The sequence below is a fragment of the Drosophila simulans genome, chromosome 3R, assembly GCF_016746395.2.
Source record: "Drosophila simulans strain w501 chromosome 3R, Prin_Dsim_3.1, whole genome shotgun sequence".
NCBI lineage: Eukaryota > Metazoa > Arthropoda > Insecta > Diptera > Drosophilidae > Drosophila > Drosophila simulans.
The window spans coordinates 11,021,638-11,037,640 of NC_052523.2; the positions used below are offsets into that span (position 1 = coordinate 11,021,638).

A 16,003-nucleotide genomic window follows, 5' to 3' on the forward strand; every position below is an offset into this window, starting at 1 on the left:
TAGCTAACATATTGAAAGGTTAGACTTTTATTTTCCCCTACAATACCATATATACAAAAAATATCAAGTCACTACATTTGTATCGCAGTTTAAGTAACTACTTTTGCATGAAACGCAAGCCTGGTGAAGTAATCCACATCTCGACTTTCTGGGTGACTATCATCGTATATCGATATCCAAGCTGCGCTTCGGGTTTTAAGTACCAAGCTACTTTGGAGCACCGGACTCAGTTTATAGTTAGACGCGCTGGTGAACGGACTTGCAGTCGTTCCAAGTTATAGTTGTATATCGGTGCCACTTAAGCCTACGTACACTTGAAGAAGGTATTTCCCAGTGCTCATCCAGTTGTGTCTGTCCCAATTTGTTCAACTCCCCCCGGCAATTGTGACGATCATTAAACGAACGAATCGGGTTGAAATTAAAGCGTCGTCTATTATTGTAACACTAATCAGCATGCAAATGATTGCACAATTGCACATACATACGTAGATATACAAATGTTTATGCATATAGCGATTTGAATATATATCACGCACGCATTTTAAATGGGCCAGTGTATTTTCGCTGTTTATAACTCTTTGCCAGTATAGCCTTGATTTGATTGATCTCTGAAGTGCGATACCATAATGACCTCCAATTGAATGGGGTTTTCACTTGATGACTCCTAAGAAAAAAAATATTGTTTTGACTGACACATAGCTCTGCGTTTATAAATAAAACGGAAAAACCAGTGAAAACGGAAATGAAAATATTTATTTAATTTTGTTGTGCAAAAATAAATCATTTTGCCTGAGTCACTCATATGACATGATTAGAAACTAAATCACATTTGTCCAAGGAATTTTTATATATCAAAAAGTAGTAACAAATGATTGGATTGTACTTATATATATTTACTGAGAAATTTCAAAGCAAGTGCTTGTGTTTTTGCCAAAGCAATTAATCCAAGTTCAATGCAGCTTAATTTTGGCTGACATGTCCACTTCCTCCTGTCAGTCAAAAAACTGGTTGTTCAATATTTTGTGGATTCGCCCAAATAAAAACCCAGCAAAGCGCACAAAAACGCCGCGCATGCGCAGAAAAAGCGTTACGTCTATGGGGTAAAAAAAAAAATAAAAGACCCAACCGAAAGCAATTACAAAATCGCCCATACAGGGTCAACAATGAGCATTCATACGCGTTGAAATACGTTTATGAATCATATACTATGTATATTGGTAACTGCCGGTGGTATCCGCAACCGGTTATCGAAAATGTTAATTTTGGGTTTTTTATTTTCACACAACAAAGCGCTTTTCACTGCAGTCACGCAATGGATGACTTCGTCATCGCTCAGCTGCTGAAAGCAAAACTGGAGCTATGGCCATCACAAAGCTCAAGCTCCCAAACCGATCCAATCCGATCCGATCTGTGGGCGCTCCTTCATGCTCCGATGGATGCATGTGGGAATGGGTGGAATGGCTGATGTATGGATACATTATGTTCGGATTGCGAATTTCGAGTGCAGAGCTGCGGAAACTTTCACTTTTTTTTTGTGTCGCCTCTGCGGAGATGTTGCAACTGTCGTCTGCAAATAGCTGACCACTCGATGGACTGGAAAAGCTTTTTGGTGAATCAGCCTAAAGCGATCTTTAACGACCTGAATTCGGTTCCATATTTACTAAAAAGATTCAATCAGATCCTCATCTAAACTAAGTCTATAAAATATTTCGCGATTGTTTACAACAATTCAGAAGTACATACGTTTACGTAACTAGAAAACCCTAACGACTTGCAGTTGGGCAAACTAAGTGAATATTAAGTACGTAATTAGCTGAGACTTGCAGTTCTAATTTAACTACTTCCATAATTAGTGGTAATTTTGGACAGAAATCACTTTGGGGAATTTTGTCAATCTTTCTGGGAGATTCATAAATTTTTCTGGCCTGAGTGCGCTTTAAATGCTTGGTTGTCTAATAAATTAGAGGGGAAATTATACCAGGATTCAATGCCGGTCACGTATTCCCCACAAATCACACACTCAAAAAATAAAATGGTGTACAAGGTCACATATTAAGGGGTCTTGTGCCTTTCGGTTACTCATTTCAATCACATGTGTTTGCACCCGTTGAAATAATTGATACTTTAACTAAAATCATGTTTCAATTCTTAGCAGATTTCCACAACATGCACATCCTCAGCATATCTCTGATGGCGGTCCTGCCGGCCATTGCCTTAGCCGGTCTCTGTGGGGTTGAGCCCGATGCCAGTTTGTTGGATCAGCGGCTGAACCTTTACAAGGGCCAACAGAACTTCGCCGTTTCCATGCTGAACGTGATCCGGCAGAGCACTCCCAATGAGAACGTCTTCTTCTCGCCGTACAGCACGTACCACGCCCTGCTTCTCGCCTATTTCGGATCCTCTGGCGACACGGAGAAGGAGTTGGCCAAGGTGCTGCATCTGGATTGGGCCGATTCAAAGGAGGTGGTCCGCAGTGCTTACATTCTGGAGAAGATGAGCCGCAAGGAGCGGCAGGCCAAAATGCCTCTCGAGTTCTCCTCAGCCGATCGCATATTCTTCGCCAATGATCTGCATGTAACCGAATGCGCACGGAATCGTCTGGCCGAGGAAGTCCAGCAGATCGACTTCAAGAACCAGCCAGAGGAGTCACGCAAGCAAATCAACAATTGGATTGCCCAACAGACGCACGATCAAATCCGCAATATGCTCAGTGCCGATGAAATCACTCCGCGAACTCGTTTGGTCCTGGCCAACGCCGCCTATCTGAAGGGTCAGTGGCTCAGTCAGTTCAAGACGGAGAAGACGGTGCCGATGCCCTTCTACACGTCCCCGTCCAACTTCTCGCTGGTTTCCATGATGCAACAGAAGGGTACCTTCCTGCTAAATGTCGACGAACAGCTCCGCGCCCACGTGCTTCAGCTGCCCTATCGCACCGTCTTCGAGTCGCAGGAGAAGGAGGACAGCTCGCCGGATGAGAACTCGGACATCTCCATGGTGCTCATCTTGCCGCCATTTAACAGTAATTCCCTCGAGGATGTGCTCTCCCGGTTGAATGCCGACAGTCTGGATGATTCGTTGAAGCAGGCCATGCCCCGCGAAATCGAAGTGTCGCTGCCCAAGTTTGAGTTTGAACAGCGCCTGGAACTTAACCCTGTAAGTTCAGAACTTTTGACCCCAAAGCTTGATTTAGTTCTCACCTGCTCCATTTTTTAGATCCTTGCCAAAATGGGAGTCAGCAAAATGTTCGATGAGTCTGTCGCTACCTTCGATGATCTGACCTCCGAGACGATTTCCATCGGTGACTCCAAGCACGTGGCCAAGATCAAGGTGGACGAGGAGGGTAGTACTGCGGCAGCGGCCACAGTTCTCTTCACCTACCGCTCGGCCAGGCCCGTGGAGCCAGCCAAGTTTGAGTGCAACCACCCGTTCGTGTTCGTCATCTACGACCGCACCTCGGGGTCGATCCTATTTACGGGCATCTATCGCGATCCCAAAACAATAAAGCAGTAAAAGAAGGCGGGCGTTAAGGTGCTGCAACTTTGCAACTAATCTAACCAAATTATTTTTCGACTGTAAAACAAAATGTAAACTTTAAAAACAAACTTAAACCATAATAAATTATGCCTATAACAAGAATCCTAATGACTTTACTCATCACTCTTGCACAACAAGTTCATTTATCCCGCCCATTAAGCACACTTTAAAGTCTTTGTTTTGCTCAATTTACTAAGTTTTTCATACAAAAATCGCATAAATAATCAAATCTGCAAAGTTTCATTTTGGTTGTTTGCATTAAGTAAACACGGCTACGTAAACAAATATGCGAATAAGGATGTGGGTTATGGAGGGAAGGATACAACTCAGAGGAGCGTGGGCATCGCGGTCGCTCTACACGCATATGTACAATCATCTTTAATACTTAACACGAAACTGAAAAAAACAAATCAAAGCGATGCTAGACAATTGGAAAACAGAAGAATTCATTGTGTGAACTAAAAAAGTATGTCATGGCCGAAGCGGAAAGCACTGAAGGCACTTTTGTTTTGGTTGTTTGGCAAGAAGAAAGCTACGTTATAAACATCGATGCATTCCTAGTCTTAAACTAGCTCAATACGATCCTCTCTTGATGCTCCTCGAAGAAAAGTGGGGTTTATCAGGTAGTAACTAAAACTATATCTTCATAATATTGTGGGGTCGTCAACGGGCAATCTCGATTGGAGTATAAAGGCTTCGCCTAGATGTCATCCGGAGGTATGGCGACAGCGTAGATGGCGAATCCGATGAACACAATGCCACCCACAATGGTGACAGTGCGCACTGAGATTTTGGAAGCCACAAGACGACCACCAATCACAGCCAGGCCGGTGCAGATGCAGTGGCCAATAATACCGCCAGCGATAACGCCGTAAACGTCCTGGAATGGATAATAGCTTCATGTACCAATTCGTTAGGGTTATTTTTATCTAAAGTGCTCACCTTGCTAGCGGCGAGAATAATGGTGGTCAGTTGGGAGCGATCGCCCCACTCGGCCAGGAAGGTCATAGTGAAGGCCTGGGCCAGGATGCGCATGGTGAAGTAGGTGGCACCTCGTTTCTGTGGACGACGACGACCGCTCTCGGCGTCATTTACCAGCGCCGCGTTCACATCACGATCCAGCTGTAAAGGAAGATGACGATTTTTAAGGATCAGTGTGGGAACCAACAGGCAGACAAAAAAGATTCGATGAAAAATGTGCGCAAACAAAGGGATAAGACAGCAAATTAAAAATACATGTAAATACTTTTGAACCAGAAAACTCGGATATCACCGCTTTTTCTTCTGAATAAACCAAAAATATAAACTAAAAATAAAAAAATCAAGAAACGATCACTTCATCATAACAACATGCAGAGAGAAAAATCGGGTGAAATGTGTGCGCTTCGAATGGAAGTGAAACGAGACTAATGGGTAATAAAATACCGAGGCGACAAAACCAAATGCCAGATGACTTAGAGTTAAAAAATAATTGATGCTTGTGTTTTTCGACTGTAGTGTCACTGTTTTATGAGTGTTTTTTTGGGTGTGAGATCTTTTCTTTTGGTCAAAAAGCACGTGAAATTATGATTAGGTAACAACAAAAGTTAGCGTTTGTCAGTTATATAGATTACCGGACCTCATTCCGATTACATTTCTAGAAATAAGACTGATTAAATCTATTAATATAGGTTACTCTTTTTTTAGCCTCTCACAACCATCAGATAAATTTAGCTTAGAGCTACAACTCATTGGAAGTCTTCAGATTTGAAGTTAAGGCGGTTCTTTAATCTAAATGATATGGCTATAGGGATCATAGTCCATTCGACAATCTCCATCTAAGTGCGAAGTGTTAATGCAAAAACCAAAAATTCAATCAATTCCAATTTCGAAAAACGTAATCGAATGGGAACCGGAAGCGGAACAATCGCAAATACGGTCTATGGCCTAACCCGTGCTTTGAGAGCGCCGTTCACCGGTCCGGAATCTCCGTTCAGGCTGCCATTGAGACTGTGCATGCTATCGTGTCCGGCCAGCGGAGCACGTGGCTCCGAGGCGCCGCCTACGGACGGGTCGGTGGGATGGCCAGCCAGCTGGACATCGACGGTGGCGGTGGAGGCGGCAATGGAGTTGGTTTGTTCGGTCTGGTTCGATGAGGCCGCCGAGTGGGCCGGACTGCTGGGGAAGGTCTTCATCTTGAGCTGCTCCACAATGCGGCCGCCCTCCTTGAGGAACACCTCCGATTCGTGCTGATCCCGGTCGTCGTCATCGTTGCCAGTTTTATCACAGCTATTTTGCTTACTATTATTGTTATTGAGATGGTTGCGCTGCTTCCGCTGGCGATGCTGCATGTCCGTGGTGGAACCTGCCGCCGTGGAAATGGAGTTGCGGCCATGGATGAGCGCCTGTTCGCTGGCATCCTCCTTGTCCGAGTTGCTGTTCTTTCGCTTGCCCTCCGCGTCCTCGTACTTGCGGCTGGCCTTGCGCAGTAACTGCGTTTGGAGCGTGGCACAAATCAAAGTTGCGTGCAACATATATAGTTTATGTTTGTTTCGGTAACATTTTCAGGGGCAACGTTATTATCGAATTGTTTTAATTTCGTGTTGCATAAAGGAAAAACAATTAAAAATTTGCATTAGCTAGAAATTCGATTGGCAGAAATTTTGATTTTGATTAATATTCTGGTGGAGTTCTCGTTTGCCAAAAAAGCTTTTCCATTTCAAACGATTTTCTGGTTTAGTACGAATTTGCTTTGATCAATAAACTTTTGAAACTCGCTTGTATTTGATATGCGCAAATCGTGCAATTAGTCACATGGTCATAGATGTGTGGTAAATGTTTGTATATGAATTTCGAATGTTTGATTCAACAAATCAAAACCAAAGATATTCGGAAGCTATAACTGAGAGAGTATGTGGCCACACAGATGTTTCACTGACGCTATTCGGAGCGCCCATTTTCCGATCGGCTTGGGTTATTTAGTTTGAGTAATCATGGTGTTTTGTTAGGGGCTAACAAAAATTCTTAATTAGCATGCAATCAAGGTGTAATTACAATTATGAAAAGCTTAGAGTTCGTGTTTGATTAGTAATTGTTTGCTTGTTATTGTTCGCGGCTCTCGTGTCAGGCAAATAAAATGGTGTTTAATCTCAAGTAAGAGTGAAAACCAAAGCGTGGCATATGAAGTGATCGCTTTGGCGGGGCATCAATTAGTTGTTTGGTTTTTTTTTTGCTCTACATTTTGCCAGTCGTTATGGTTGTAATAATAGTAAAACAAAAAATTAAGCGCAGATATTAACAGAAGCAGTATAAATAACTAATTACTATAATAGTGCAGCAACAAGGTGCTGCAGAAAAGCGTGACTAATTGAAACAAAGTTAGGATCTATAGAAACTACTGCAACATGTAGCACCACTACTATATACAAGGGCATCCATCGAGGACGACTCACCTCATCCTCGCGCTTGCGCAGATCAGTTTGCACCTCTTCCAGTTCCTCCTGAGCGTCGGTTGGTTTCATTTTGTAGCCGTCGTACAGCATTTTCAAACCAAATATTAAAAATAATGCAGTTGAGATATAATACGTATAAATCTGTGGGTAATATAAAATTGCATAAGTTTGTAAAGTTATCTAAATCATATTTTTTCACGACCTACCTTAGGAATAAAGTTCGCTGCCATGCCAAATGCGCATGAGAGTACCGTCATTAGCGCCAAGGCGGCGATGGCACCGCCAAAGACAATCAAACGCGGATGGCGCATGGCCATTATGGCAGCGATGAAGAAAGTCTTATCCCCTAGCTCTGTTAGTAAGATAACAGAGATCGATGCGGTAAACGCATCGATAAAGGTGCCCTTCGTCTTCGGCCGGTCCGCAGCATCCTTTGGTTTCTCCGCTAAAGAACTCAGATCCGTTGGCCTATTCAAATCTCCCTGCACGTCCAAGTTCTGCAAGCAATTGAGTATATTGGTCAATAGGCTGTTAAAAAGGAGGAATTAGGTCATCCTTACGCTCTGTATTCCGGATTCAATGACCGCATTGTCCGCACTATCCGGTTGAGCTTCCGCCGCACAAATTGTGCCAAATGTGAGCACCACCATCAGGGCCAGCGCCATGTGCCATTTCGCCGAGCGCTTCAGGTATACATTGTGTCTGGTCGTTTGCCAGAAGTAGGATTGGTTTTGTGACATCTTCGCTGTCTGTGGATAGGAACTATCGCTCCTCTATTCGCTCCGCATGCAAATCTCCGTGTTCTCCTGAACTTTAAACGTGTACGTGTCTGTTGCCCTCGAATGACTGCAAAGAAATGAAGTAGACCCGTTGAGAATCTCGCTCACACTGGGCCAGGCACAATGTTTATGGCTAATCGGGCAACAAGTGTTCTCCGCGGCATTATTTGTACAAGGCAAACAGAAAATCACTCGTGTCTGTGTTTGACCAAGTCAAAACTGGGCTCAATTTCGGTGGGGCACGAAGCTGGCGGGGAAGGTCGGAGCTCAGATAAGCGACCACTGCGACAAGTGTCGTCTGATATGGTCAATCAATGTCGCTGCCCTCGACTGAGTTGGAAACCCGTACAACTCAGTTGCCGAAACATATTCCTTCACAGCGCACGACCGACCATTCAATACGTCAGAGGCAAAAGCACTCAACTATCGATTAGATAATGGCCAGAGAAACACATTCGGGAAACTTTGCCATTTTTTTTTTTGCTGAATACCAAATGCTCTTTGGGGTCTCCCTCTGCATATTTATACTATTTATCTTGAAAGTCTTATGGTGCTAAATATTTGTGACTTATTCCACTTGGATCGCAGTTCGTTATCTTAGAAATTAACCTAGAGGCGGGCAAGTCTCGGAAATTATATGCAGACTAGAAAGGTTGGAAGTGGGATTAGAGTAGTATCTATAAAAGAAATTTATGCGTGATCATCCAAAATATTTAACTGAAACCATACCAATATTAAGCTATTTAAGTACTTTCATAATCTCAAATAATTACGACACTAATAAAAGTGAACAGGACTCCTAAAGATAGAGTATAGATATAGACAGATACGTGACCAGTGAAACAAGCAAAAGTTGGGCATTAATTGACTACTATATCTGGTGTAGATGCGTATGGTCATGTTCCTAGCTTCGTATGAATATATATACGTATACATATATGTTTAGATTTTGCTATTGTAGCTATGTGGGAATTTTCTTTGATTTCTTTGAATTTGGCGCCCTGCGTGTGACTCCCTTTTGTGATAAGTTGATTGGAAAATCACTTAGATTATGTATCTATTTATTTATAGCGGCACTTGGATTATAATTCCGTTATCATATCATAAGAAATTTCTCAGTTATTAAAAGAAAACTTATCATATCTGAGATTTAACCTGTTGGTGTTTAATGCAAATTGTATGCTTTGCTGAGTAAATAATATGACTGAGTTATTTAAATATCCTGGTCGAGAAAAAACAAAGGGGGTTTCATGAAGTTACTACATTGTTTATAATGAGTCAGTCAGCATTGTTTATAGAAGAATCTAGGGGTATCTTTTTTCCACTGGGTTTCCTGTGCTTCCCATTTGCTTAGCAGAGATCCTCTGTTGTCGTTTGCTCGTTATATATTTTTTCATATTTCATTAACGTCATCAAAAAAGTTTTTAGCCTTTTTTTTTCGATAAATAAAAGATTCAAGACGCAATAGGGGCGGGTTTAAAGCGGGAAGACCGCGAAAGCTATCATTATGTAAACAACACACAATGTGCATATGCTGATTCTTTGAGAGCTCAGTAGTTACGTATGTGGGTCTTAATATTACTTGTAATGGAGAGAAGTGATAAGAAAACTATATATTTTGCGAGGGCGGTTTGGCGGTAATAGTTGAAGCACGCGAAATATTGTAAATAACAATTAATTAATACGTATACATACGTATTTCCAGTTCATTTTAACTGAATTCAAATTACAAACTCACACACACATTCGGAAATTCGCGTTGATTGCCGCGCAAAAAATAAATAAGAACCAGAAACGGGTCGAGAACGGGCAGATAAATCAATTGCCTCGACTACAAACAAATATATACCCATGTATAATCAGAAGTAATATTCATTTATGCCCAGATATGTACGTATGTTGTAATGGTCTTGTTTTCGAATGGTTGGCAATGATTTCTGTTTCCCTTCTATTTCTTTTCGCGAATTCTATTTTTGTCAGACACGCAACAACAACAAATAAATTTAACGGTTTCTCTTCGCATCGCTGACCAGTTAGCTAGGTTTTATTTTTAGCGTACTTAATTGTTAATATTCTCCACGCGAAGTTATTGGCACATGGTCAACTGTGTGATTGCTAATTTATTTATTTAATAGCCGCCATTATGAACATTGTTTTCATTGCGTTTCACTTGGCACATTAATTGCTTTAAGCCTTTTCCCGCCAGATCTAGCTAGTTGTCTGGACACCACTATCAGAAACACTCAGTCGCTGACGACAGCAAATTGTCAATTAACCGAAAGGTAACTGTACTGCTCGCAAATATCACACGTTTAAGCAGCATAGAGTTGTTCTTTTGGTTACTCATTAGTACTGAATCAACGTCAGCTTGTAATTTAATTAGCTTAACTAGCGGAGCACAGAAAACACGTCCTTACATTTCGAGAAGTACTTTTCGCTTTACACGGTGTTAGGAAGCGCTCGAAGGCGAGCAGTACTGCACAACGATGTCGAATTTGAACAGCTGTTTGTTGGCGCCTTTAGAACGAGATGGAGCATACTGTACCAAAGAGCGGGATGGAAGTATTAGGGAGGAGCAAATGTGAGCGATATTTTGCGGGGTATTTCGCAATAGTTACGTTTTAATAAATTTGTATGTATGTACAGATCATATTAATATGAATTTGAATGACAGGGTGCACTTATTAAATACAACTATCTATATTTCAAGAAACATGCATTTTATAAAACATTAGTTTTTAAATTTTAAAACTTGGTCTATGATGAAGGAATTTTGATACAGCTTGGCAAAAAACTTTTACAGGTCAGATATCCTGAAAGAAAACTGTTTTATATTTTGTCAAAATTCAAATTTCGTAGAAAATCATCGGCTTGTCGCGTGACCCGATACTTGCCACCGTTAAACAGATTCACAAGGAATGTCTTACTTTACCACCCCTAAAGCAAAATAATTCCTTTTTTGTGACGGTCGAGCTCGGAATCGGACTCGAACTTGTGTGGCTGGAGAAAGCTGGCATTGAAATGACAGAGCCAAAATGTCGATATCAAAATTATTCGTGAAAGTATTCAACGAGGATATATTCGAGCAGGTGGACCACGATAACCTGTACTCCGATCTGGACGATGACTTGGAGGGCGCTAATTGCTCGACGGTTCCGGATCCGAGACCCGCAAAGCTCGCCGATTTGTCTGTTACCAAGTAGGAGTGTCCTTAGCCGTTTAGGTTCAACTTTTCATTGGACAATCCTTTCCCTTAGGCAGATGCTCATAGTGCGTACCTGGCTAGATGACAAGTTCCAACAAATCCAGACCGACAGCAATGAGGAGATTCGGCGCCTGTACATGGAGACAGAAAGTCGCATTGGCCCGGATCTGACCATATTCGATGTGGACTATACGACTACGGTGCGCGTATCCTCGGATCGTCTGGCCCTTCGCTCCCAGGGCAGCTTCAACACGGTCCGGGCAAATTGTTGCGTGTACGGAGGTCGCTGGATGTATGAGGTAATCGCTATTACAGGGAGTGGGAGTAGCTATAGATTGGGGAATGAGTGGTAGATTTGGCGGTGGTTGACCGCCGGTCAATGACTCGTGTTTAGGAGTGTGGGTTGCTCGTGCGTACTAAGAACGTGTCATTTATATACAGATCCACCTCCACACTAAGGGCGTAATGCAGATTGGTTGGGCCTCAAACTCCTGTCAGTTTAACGAAAACAGCGGTGTAGGGGATACCAAGTCCAGCTATGGATACGATGGCAGCAAACAGCAGATCTGGCATATATCCACCAAAAAGTAAGATATCCATTTATTGAATATTGATTCAGGATTTATATATGATGCTTTCCTAGGTACGGCGACAAATGGCAGATTGGCGACGTTATTGGCGTGACTATTGACGTGGATAGGGAAGTGATCGAGTATTATCGAAATGGCCGTTCGATGGGCGTGGCGTTCAACAAGTTGGAAAAAGGTCCGGGCATCTCATTCTTCGCAGCCATCTCCTTGGGCTACACGCAGGGCATCGAGGCGAACTTTGGCAATCGTCCCTTTATGTATCCGGTATCGGGCTTCCAGCCGCTCATGGCCCGACCTATCCTTAAGCTGCAACGCGCCAACCTGCTGATGAACTACTTGGTCAACCTCGCTGGCATCTTCTCCAAGTATAATGCCCAATCTGGGATGGCACCAACAAATGGCGCAGATGCCCGCGTTTCCACTAAAAAGACCGTTTACTGCATATTTGCCACCTTGCTGATTGAGAAGTTCACCAATGAGATATTTGATCCATATATCATCGAAGATGTCCTGCTCAGAAAGATCTCGAGCATGACAAATCTAGCGTCCGAGAAGGAAAACTCATACAGCGTACTCCACGGCTTGTTATCTCTCTTCTGGAACTACATGGAGGGCGACGAGATCAAGTTTGTGTTGCGGAAGTTGGTGAACGCTTTGCTGGGTACTTTTACGCATACGATACAGGGCCTGGACTATGAGAAGCATCGCCAGGCGCTCGGAATGCTGCATTGCCTTTGCCTGCACGAACAGACCAGAAAGTATCTGCTGGAAGGAAAACTGTTCAAAAAACACTGGTACGGTAAACGATAAACCTCGTGTAGTCCTGAGTGTTAGATTCTATAATTTTTTCGTTTAGTCTCGCCTTTTTCCTTTACATACATCCACTGGAGTTCTACATCATGGAGGAACTGCTGCCCGACAGTATGGCCTGGACGGAGGGAATCGATGGCCCCAAGGAAAAATATCTGAACGTTGTCGAGAAGGTGCGCAAAGTTACGGAGCCACTGTATGCTGCGCAAAAGGATTTTCTCAGCACGCTGTTGATCAACTCGGATGGATCAAGGGAAAGTCCGTCAAGCCGCTCAATATTTTTGAGCAAATTGCGTCGTTACGTAATCGATCTCAGCATGGAGCAAAGGGTGAGTGTGCCCACTGATGATTTAGCACGGTGGTAATAGATCCTTTACCCTCATGTAGCCCTTCCACGCCTTTTTCTTCATGCAATCGAGCATTCAGCATCCACTCGATGCGCCTGTGGCCCTTGCCTTTGCTAGCATTCTTATTGATCAGACGCGTTCGATGTTCAAAGATGAAATGCCCACAAAGAACGTGGAGGTGAACAGCGATTATTTCATAGACGGTACTTTTGACTACATGCACTTTGATCGCGTTGGAGGTGTCTTGTCCCATTTAAGAAAAGTTCATCGGGCGGACATCGATGCTAGGTTGGGATCCGCTCGAACTCAACAAATTTATGAAGATGATAGGCAAAACTTGCGGGTCAATGAAGTGGGTATGTATGCGATAACTTTTGTTTAACTGCTAAAGCATACAGTAAAACAATTACTACTTGTAATAATTTCAGATACTACGCTTTACCTTTTGGGCGAAAACATAAACAATGTGCCCGTAGTTGGACACACTCAGGGCGCCAATAATACAACCTACACGCATTTCCTAAATACTCGACCCAATAGCAGCACCGACTCCTCGCCGGGCAACGCGGATATGGAGGCCAGCCTGTGCGAACTCCTTGATCTGTGTATAATCTTTTACTACTCGGCAGGACACAAGTATATAGTAAAGATAGCCACGGTAAGAGACGAGATCGCAGCTCTAAATGAAGTACTTAAGGAAACGAAGTTCTACCGGGAGGATATCGAACGTAAACTTGGGGCATTAGAGCAGCATGCCAATGTGTGCATGAACGAGAATCACCAGCATGTGATGGGCGAGCTACGGTCTAAGTTCAGTCAGCGGCAGAATGTTTTTGCTGTAAGTTGATAGTTCGACAATTGGTTATTCTTATTTAAGTATTTTATATTTGCAGACACGCTCTATTGCGCTGGCCAGAAAGCAAGTTTGGCTACGAGGAGTGGCCCTGAACAGTCACAGGCGATCCTTGCTCATATGGCTACTAGAGCGCATGCTACGAACTTTGACGGTAGGCAAATTCATTTGTAACTTTAACTTTTATTGATCTCATTCTTTCCATCCATCAGACTGCTTCAAATACGGGTTCTCTGTTCTCATTTGTACCTGAGGTGTATGTTAATACACTGCCTATTCTGCTGGACGCCGTAATGGACTTTAGTCACCATGATTTGAAAGCCCAATTCGAGGCCTCAGATGCGGAATGCAGCGTGAACGCTGCAGCGGAGTTTCTAGGCATTCACTCAGCAGATCCTCGCATTGTGCTTGCCTCCTGCAAGGACTCACTGCTGCAAGCTTTGGGAACGCTCACCTGCCACAAGTCCGGAGTGCGAGCTCTGGAACGAACTTCGAAGAGGTCTCAGGCTAGTCTGGTTCGTGCCCTGCTACGCCCCTATGAGAACAGAGCCTGGGGCCAGAGCAATTGGCTGCTGTTGCGCTTTTGGATGGGCGAGGGCTATGCCTACAAGGATTCCCGCCAGCCCTCTGTGTGGCAAGGTGGCTCGCTGCCTCTCCATCAGGGACTATGTCGCAGTCGTTCCAGAAACGAGACGCATACAGGATTGTTGCACAACGTCGCTCCCGCTAATCCCTCAAAGCATTTTCAACGTTTAATCGGCGCCAAATTGTTGGAGGATGAGCCTTTCGCCACCGCCTTTCTGAACTCGGTGTTGAGCCAACTAAACTGGGCTTTTTCCGAATTTATTTTACTGCTGCAGGAGGTGAGTGTTTATGGTTTAAATTATACGATTTACATAAACTATATTTAACCACTACTCTTAGATCCAAAACACCGCTCAGAGGCAAGAAAACACACTTTTTGAGCCCAAGCAGCTTAAGATTTGCTCCATGTGTTTCGAATTGACTGTTTCGCTGATGCGATGTCTGGAAATGGTCATCACAACTGCGCCTGAAATCGTCACGGATGAATCTCGTCCCAACAGCGATTTGCTGCTGAATCGCATATGTCAGCTTATTAGCCAGGTGCTTTCGCGGGTTACAGTGCCACCCGGATGTTTCCAGTTCGTGGTGGACATGTGCTCGGCGGACCTAAATGCTGTCACCCACTATCCCATTGTGACTGCTGCTTTGGGTATATTGCTAGCCTTAATGCAGGAAGAGATGGAGAGCGATTTGAGACCTCAGATTGTAACGCGGGTATCCCGGGCTTTTCTCACCGATCCGAGCTTCCAGTTTGCCACGCTAGAATTTGCACTGGGAGAAATCCGAACGCCGCTGCTGGAACAGAAGAATATACCACGAGGTAATTTCGATCCCTCTTCCAGGCCGCACATTGATCCGCTGACAAACGATGTACGTGTGCCGCTGCCTAATAATTCCAAACGTATTCGGGCCGATCCGCCAATCCTGAAGTTTGCCCTCAATGATTGTAAGTATATTGAAAAGATAATGGAATAATTATAAGTAAATCAACGTTTTAATCCATTTCGCAGTTCCCTCCCATGTGTCCTCTGAAGAAATCGACAATGTTCGCAGGCTTATCGATAGCTTGCGAGTGAAACAGACTCTGCTTTCCGACATAACACTGCCATCGGAGGACTCCCTGTGTCCGATCTGCTGCGCCAAGCCCATCACTGCCGTCTTCACGCCCTGCAAGCATCAGTCCTGCAGCGACTGCATCATGCAGCACATGATGAACTCCAAGGTGTGCTTTTACTGTAAGACCACCATACAAACCATTGAGACTCTGGATGGTACGGTCATATATTCCAACGACGATGTCGTCCAGACGCCAATGATCGAGCGGGCCTAAGGCAAAACCCACCGATAGCAATCAAGGAATTAGTCCTTCGAAAGCCCAACCAAATCTAGTCAAACTCCTACGCTTTAAGTGTATATATACATATATTTGGGTACATTAACTTGTATCGTTTCGTACAATTTTTGTTCGAGTTGTATGCTTGCCATTATAAGTTCAGATGTGATATGCCGAAATGCAATGAAAAGAAGTTTAAATAATGAGCTATTAAACGGATAACTCAGAAATACATTAAGTAGCACAATATTTAAATTTTGCCAGTTTTATTTGCCATGCTTTTATAATATTTTTCGCCATCAGTTAAAATAGAAAACAAAGTGAGTGGATTTATTTTGAAATACATACCAAAATGTATAAATCTTCGTGATTTATAGTTTTACAAATGTCAACCTAAGATCTCTTAATAAAGGATGAGCAAATATAAAAGCCATTTAGTATCTTTGGAATAGACTAACAAAATGATTTAGGTATAACATTTTAACATTGCTATATTGCGCAGCTATTTAGTGGAATATTTATTTTATATATACTCA

At 43.2% G+C, this 16,003-nt stretch overlaps 3 protein-coding genes across 7 annotated transcripts; 2 read left to right on the forward strand and 1 right to left on the reverse strand.

The window, feature by feature from the left end:
* The first annotated feature begins 175 nt into the window (after window positions 1–175).
* Window positions 176–3,636, forward strand: LOC6728020 (serine protease inhibitor 88Ea). 2 transcript variants are annotated; one of them, XM_016176678.2, is made up of 3 exons: window positions 176–323; window positions 2,153–3,153; window positions 3,214–3,636. In XM_016176678.2, exons 2-3 carry the CDS (start codon window positions 2,167–2,169, stop codon window positions 3,508–3,510), a joined length of 1,284 nt encoding a protein of 427 aa, XP_016034611.1. In that variant the 5' UTR covers window positions 176–323; window positions 2,153–2,166; the 3' UTR covers window positions 3,511–3,636. The 2 variants fall into 2 exon arrangements, with proteins under 2 accessions (XP_016034611.1, XP_016034610.1); XM_016176677.3 differs by having other exon boundaries at window positions 187–323; window positions 2,156–3,153.
* A 70-nt stretch (window positions 3,637–3,706) lies between these two features.
* On the reverse strand, window positions 3,707–10,291 carry LOC6728021 (transmembrane protein 165). 4 transcript variants are annotated; one of them, XM_016175344.3, is made up of 7 exons: window positions 10,162–10,291; window positions 7,526–7,811; window positions 7,172–7,462; window positions 6,966–7,106; window positions 5,466–6,005; window positions 4,477–4,656; window positions 3,707–4,414 (listed from the first exon to the last, which is right to left on the reverse strand). In XM_016175344.3, exons 2-7 carry the CDS (start codon window positions 7,703–7,705, stop codon window positions 4,235–4,237), a joined length of 1,512 nt encoding a protein of 503 aa, XP_016034614.1. In that variant the 5' UTR covers window positions 7,706–7,811; window positions 10,162–10,291; the 3' UTR covers window positions 3,707–4,234. The 4 variants fall into 4 exon arrangements, with proteins under 4 accessions (XP_016034614.1, XP_016034613.1, XP_044779335.1 ...); XM_016175343.3 differs by lacking the exon at window positions 10,162–10,291 and adding an exon at window positions 9,804–10,098; XM_044923400.1 differs by lacking the exon at window positions 10,162–10,291 and adding an exon at window positions 9,483–9,505.
* Window positions 10,292–10,638: 347 nt separating this feature from the next.
* Window positions 10,639–15,722, forward strand: LOC6728022 (E3 ubiquitin-protein ligase RNF123). The gene is made up of 11 exons (XM_002103338.4): window positions 10,639–10,943; window positions 11,002–11,248; window positions 11,391–11,536; window positions 11,593–12,333; window positions 12,396–12,678; window positions 12,737–13,052; window positions 13,125–13,534; window positions 13,590–13,703; window positions 13,762–14,412; window positions 14,474–15,080; window positions 15,145–15,722. The coding sequence occupies exons 1-11, from the start codon at window positions 10,780–10,782 to the stop codon at window positions 15,462–15,464; spliced, it is 3,999 nt and encodes a 1,332-aa protein (XP_002103374.1). The 5' UTR covers window positions 10,639–10,779; the 3' UTR covers window positions 15,465–15,722.
* Window positions 15,723–16,003: the final 281 nt, after the last annotated feature.

Excerpts from the sequence above, each read along its gene's own strand:
- LOC6728021 (XM_016175344.3), bottom strand. The coding sequence starts at position 7,705 with ATGTCACAAAACCAATCCTACTTCTGGCAAACGACCAGACACAATGTA. Across the intron at positions 7,107-7,171 it reads CAGCGAACTTTATTCCTAAG|ATTTATACGTATTATATCTC; the intron begins GTAGGTCGTGAA and ends TATTACCCACAG. Across the intron at positions 6,006-6,965 it reads TGCGCAAGCGCGAGGATGAG|TTACTGCGCAAGGCCAGCCG; the intron begins GTGAGTCGTCCT and ends CTCCAAACGCAG.
- LOC6728020 (XM_016176678.2), top strand. The coding sequence starts at position 2,167 with ATGCACATCCTCAGCATATCTCTGATGGCGGTCCTGCCGGCCATTGCC. Across the intron at positions 3,154-3,213 it reads AGCGCCTGGAACTTAACCCT|ATCCTTGCCAAAATGGGAGT; the intron begins GTAAGTTCAGAA and ends TCCATTTTTTAG.
- LOC6728022 (XM_002103338.4), top strand. The coding sequence starts at position 10,780 with ATGTCGATATCAAAATTATTCGTGAAAGTATTCAACGAGGATATATTC. Across the intron at positions 10,944-11,001 it reads GCCGATTTGTCTGTTACCAA|GCAGATGCTCATAGTGCGTA; the intron begins GTAGGAGTGTCC and ends CCTTTCCCTTAG. Across the intron at positions 13,704-13,761 it reads GCATGCTACGAACTTTGACG|ACTGCTTCAAATACGGGTTC; the intron begins GTAGGCAAATTC and ends TCCATCCATCAG.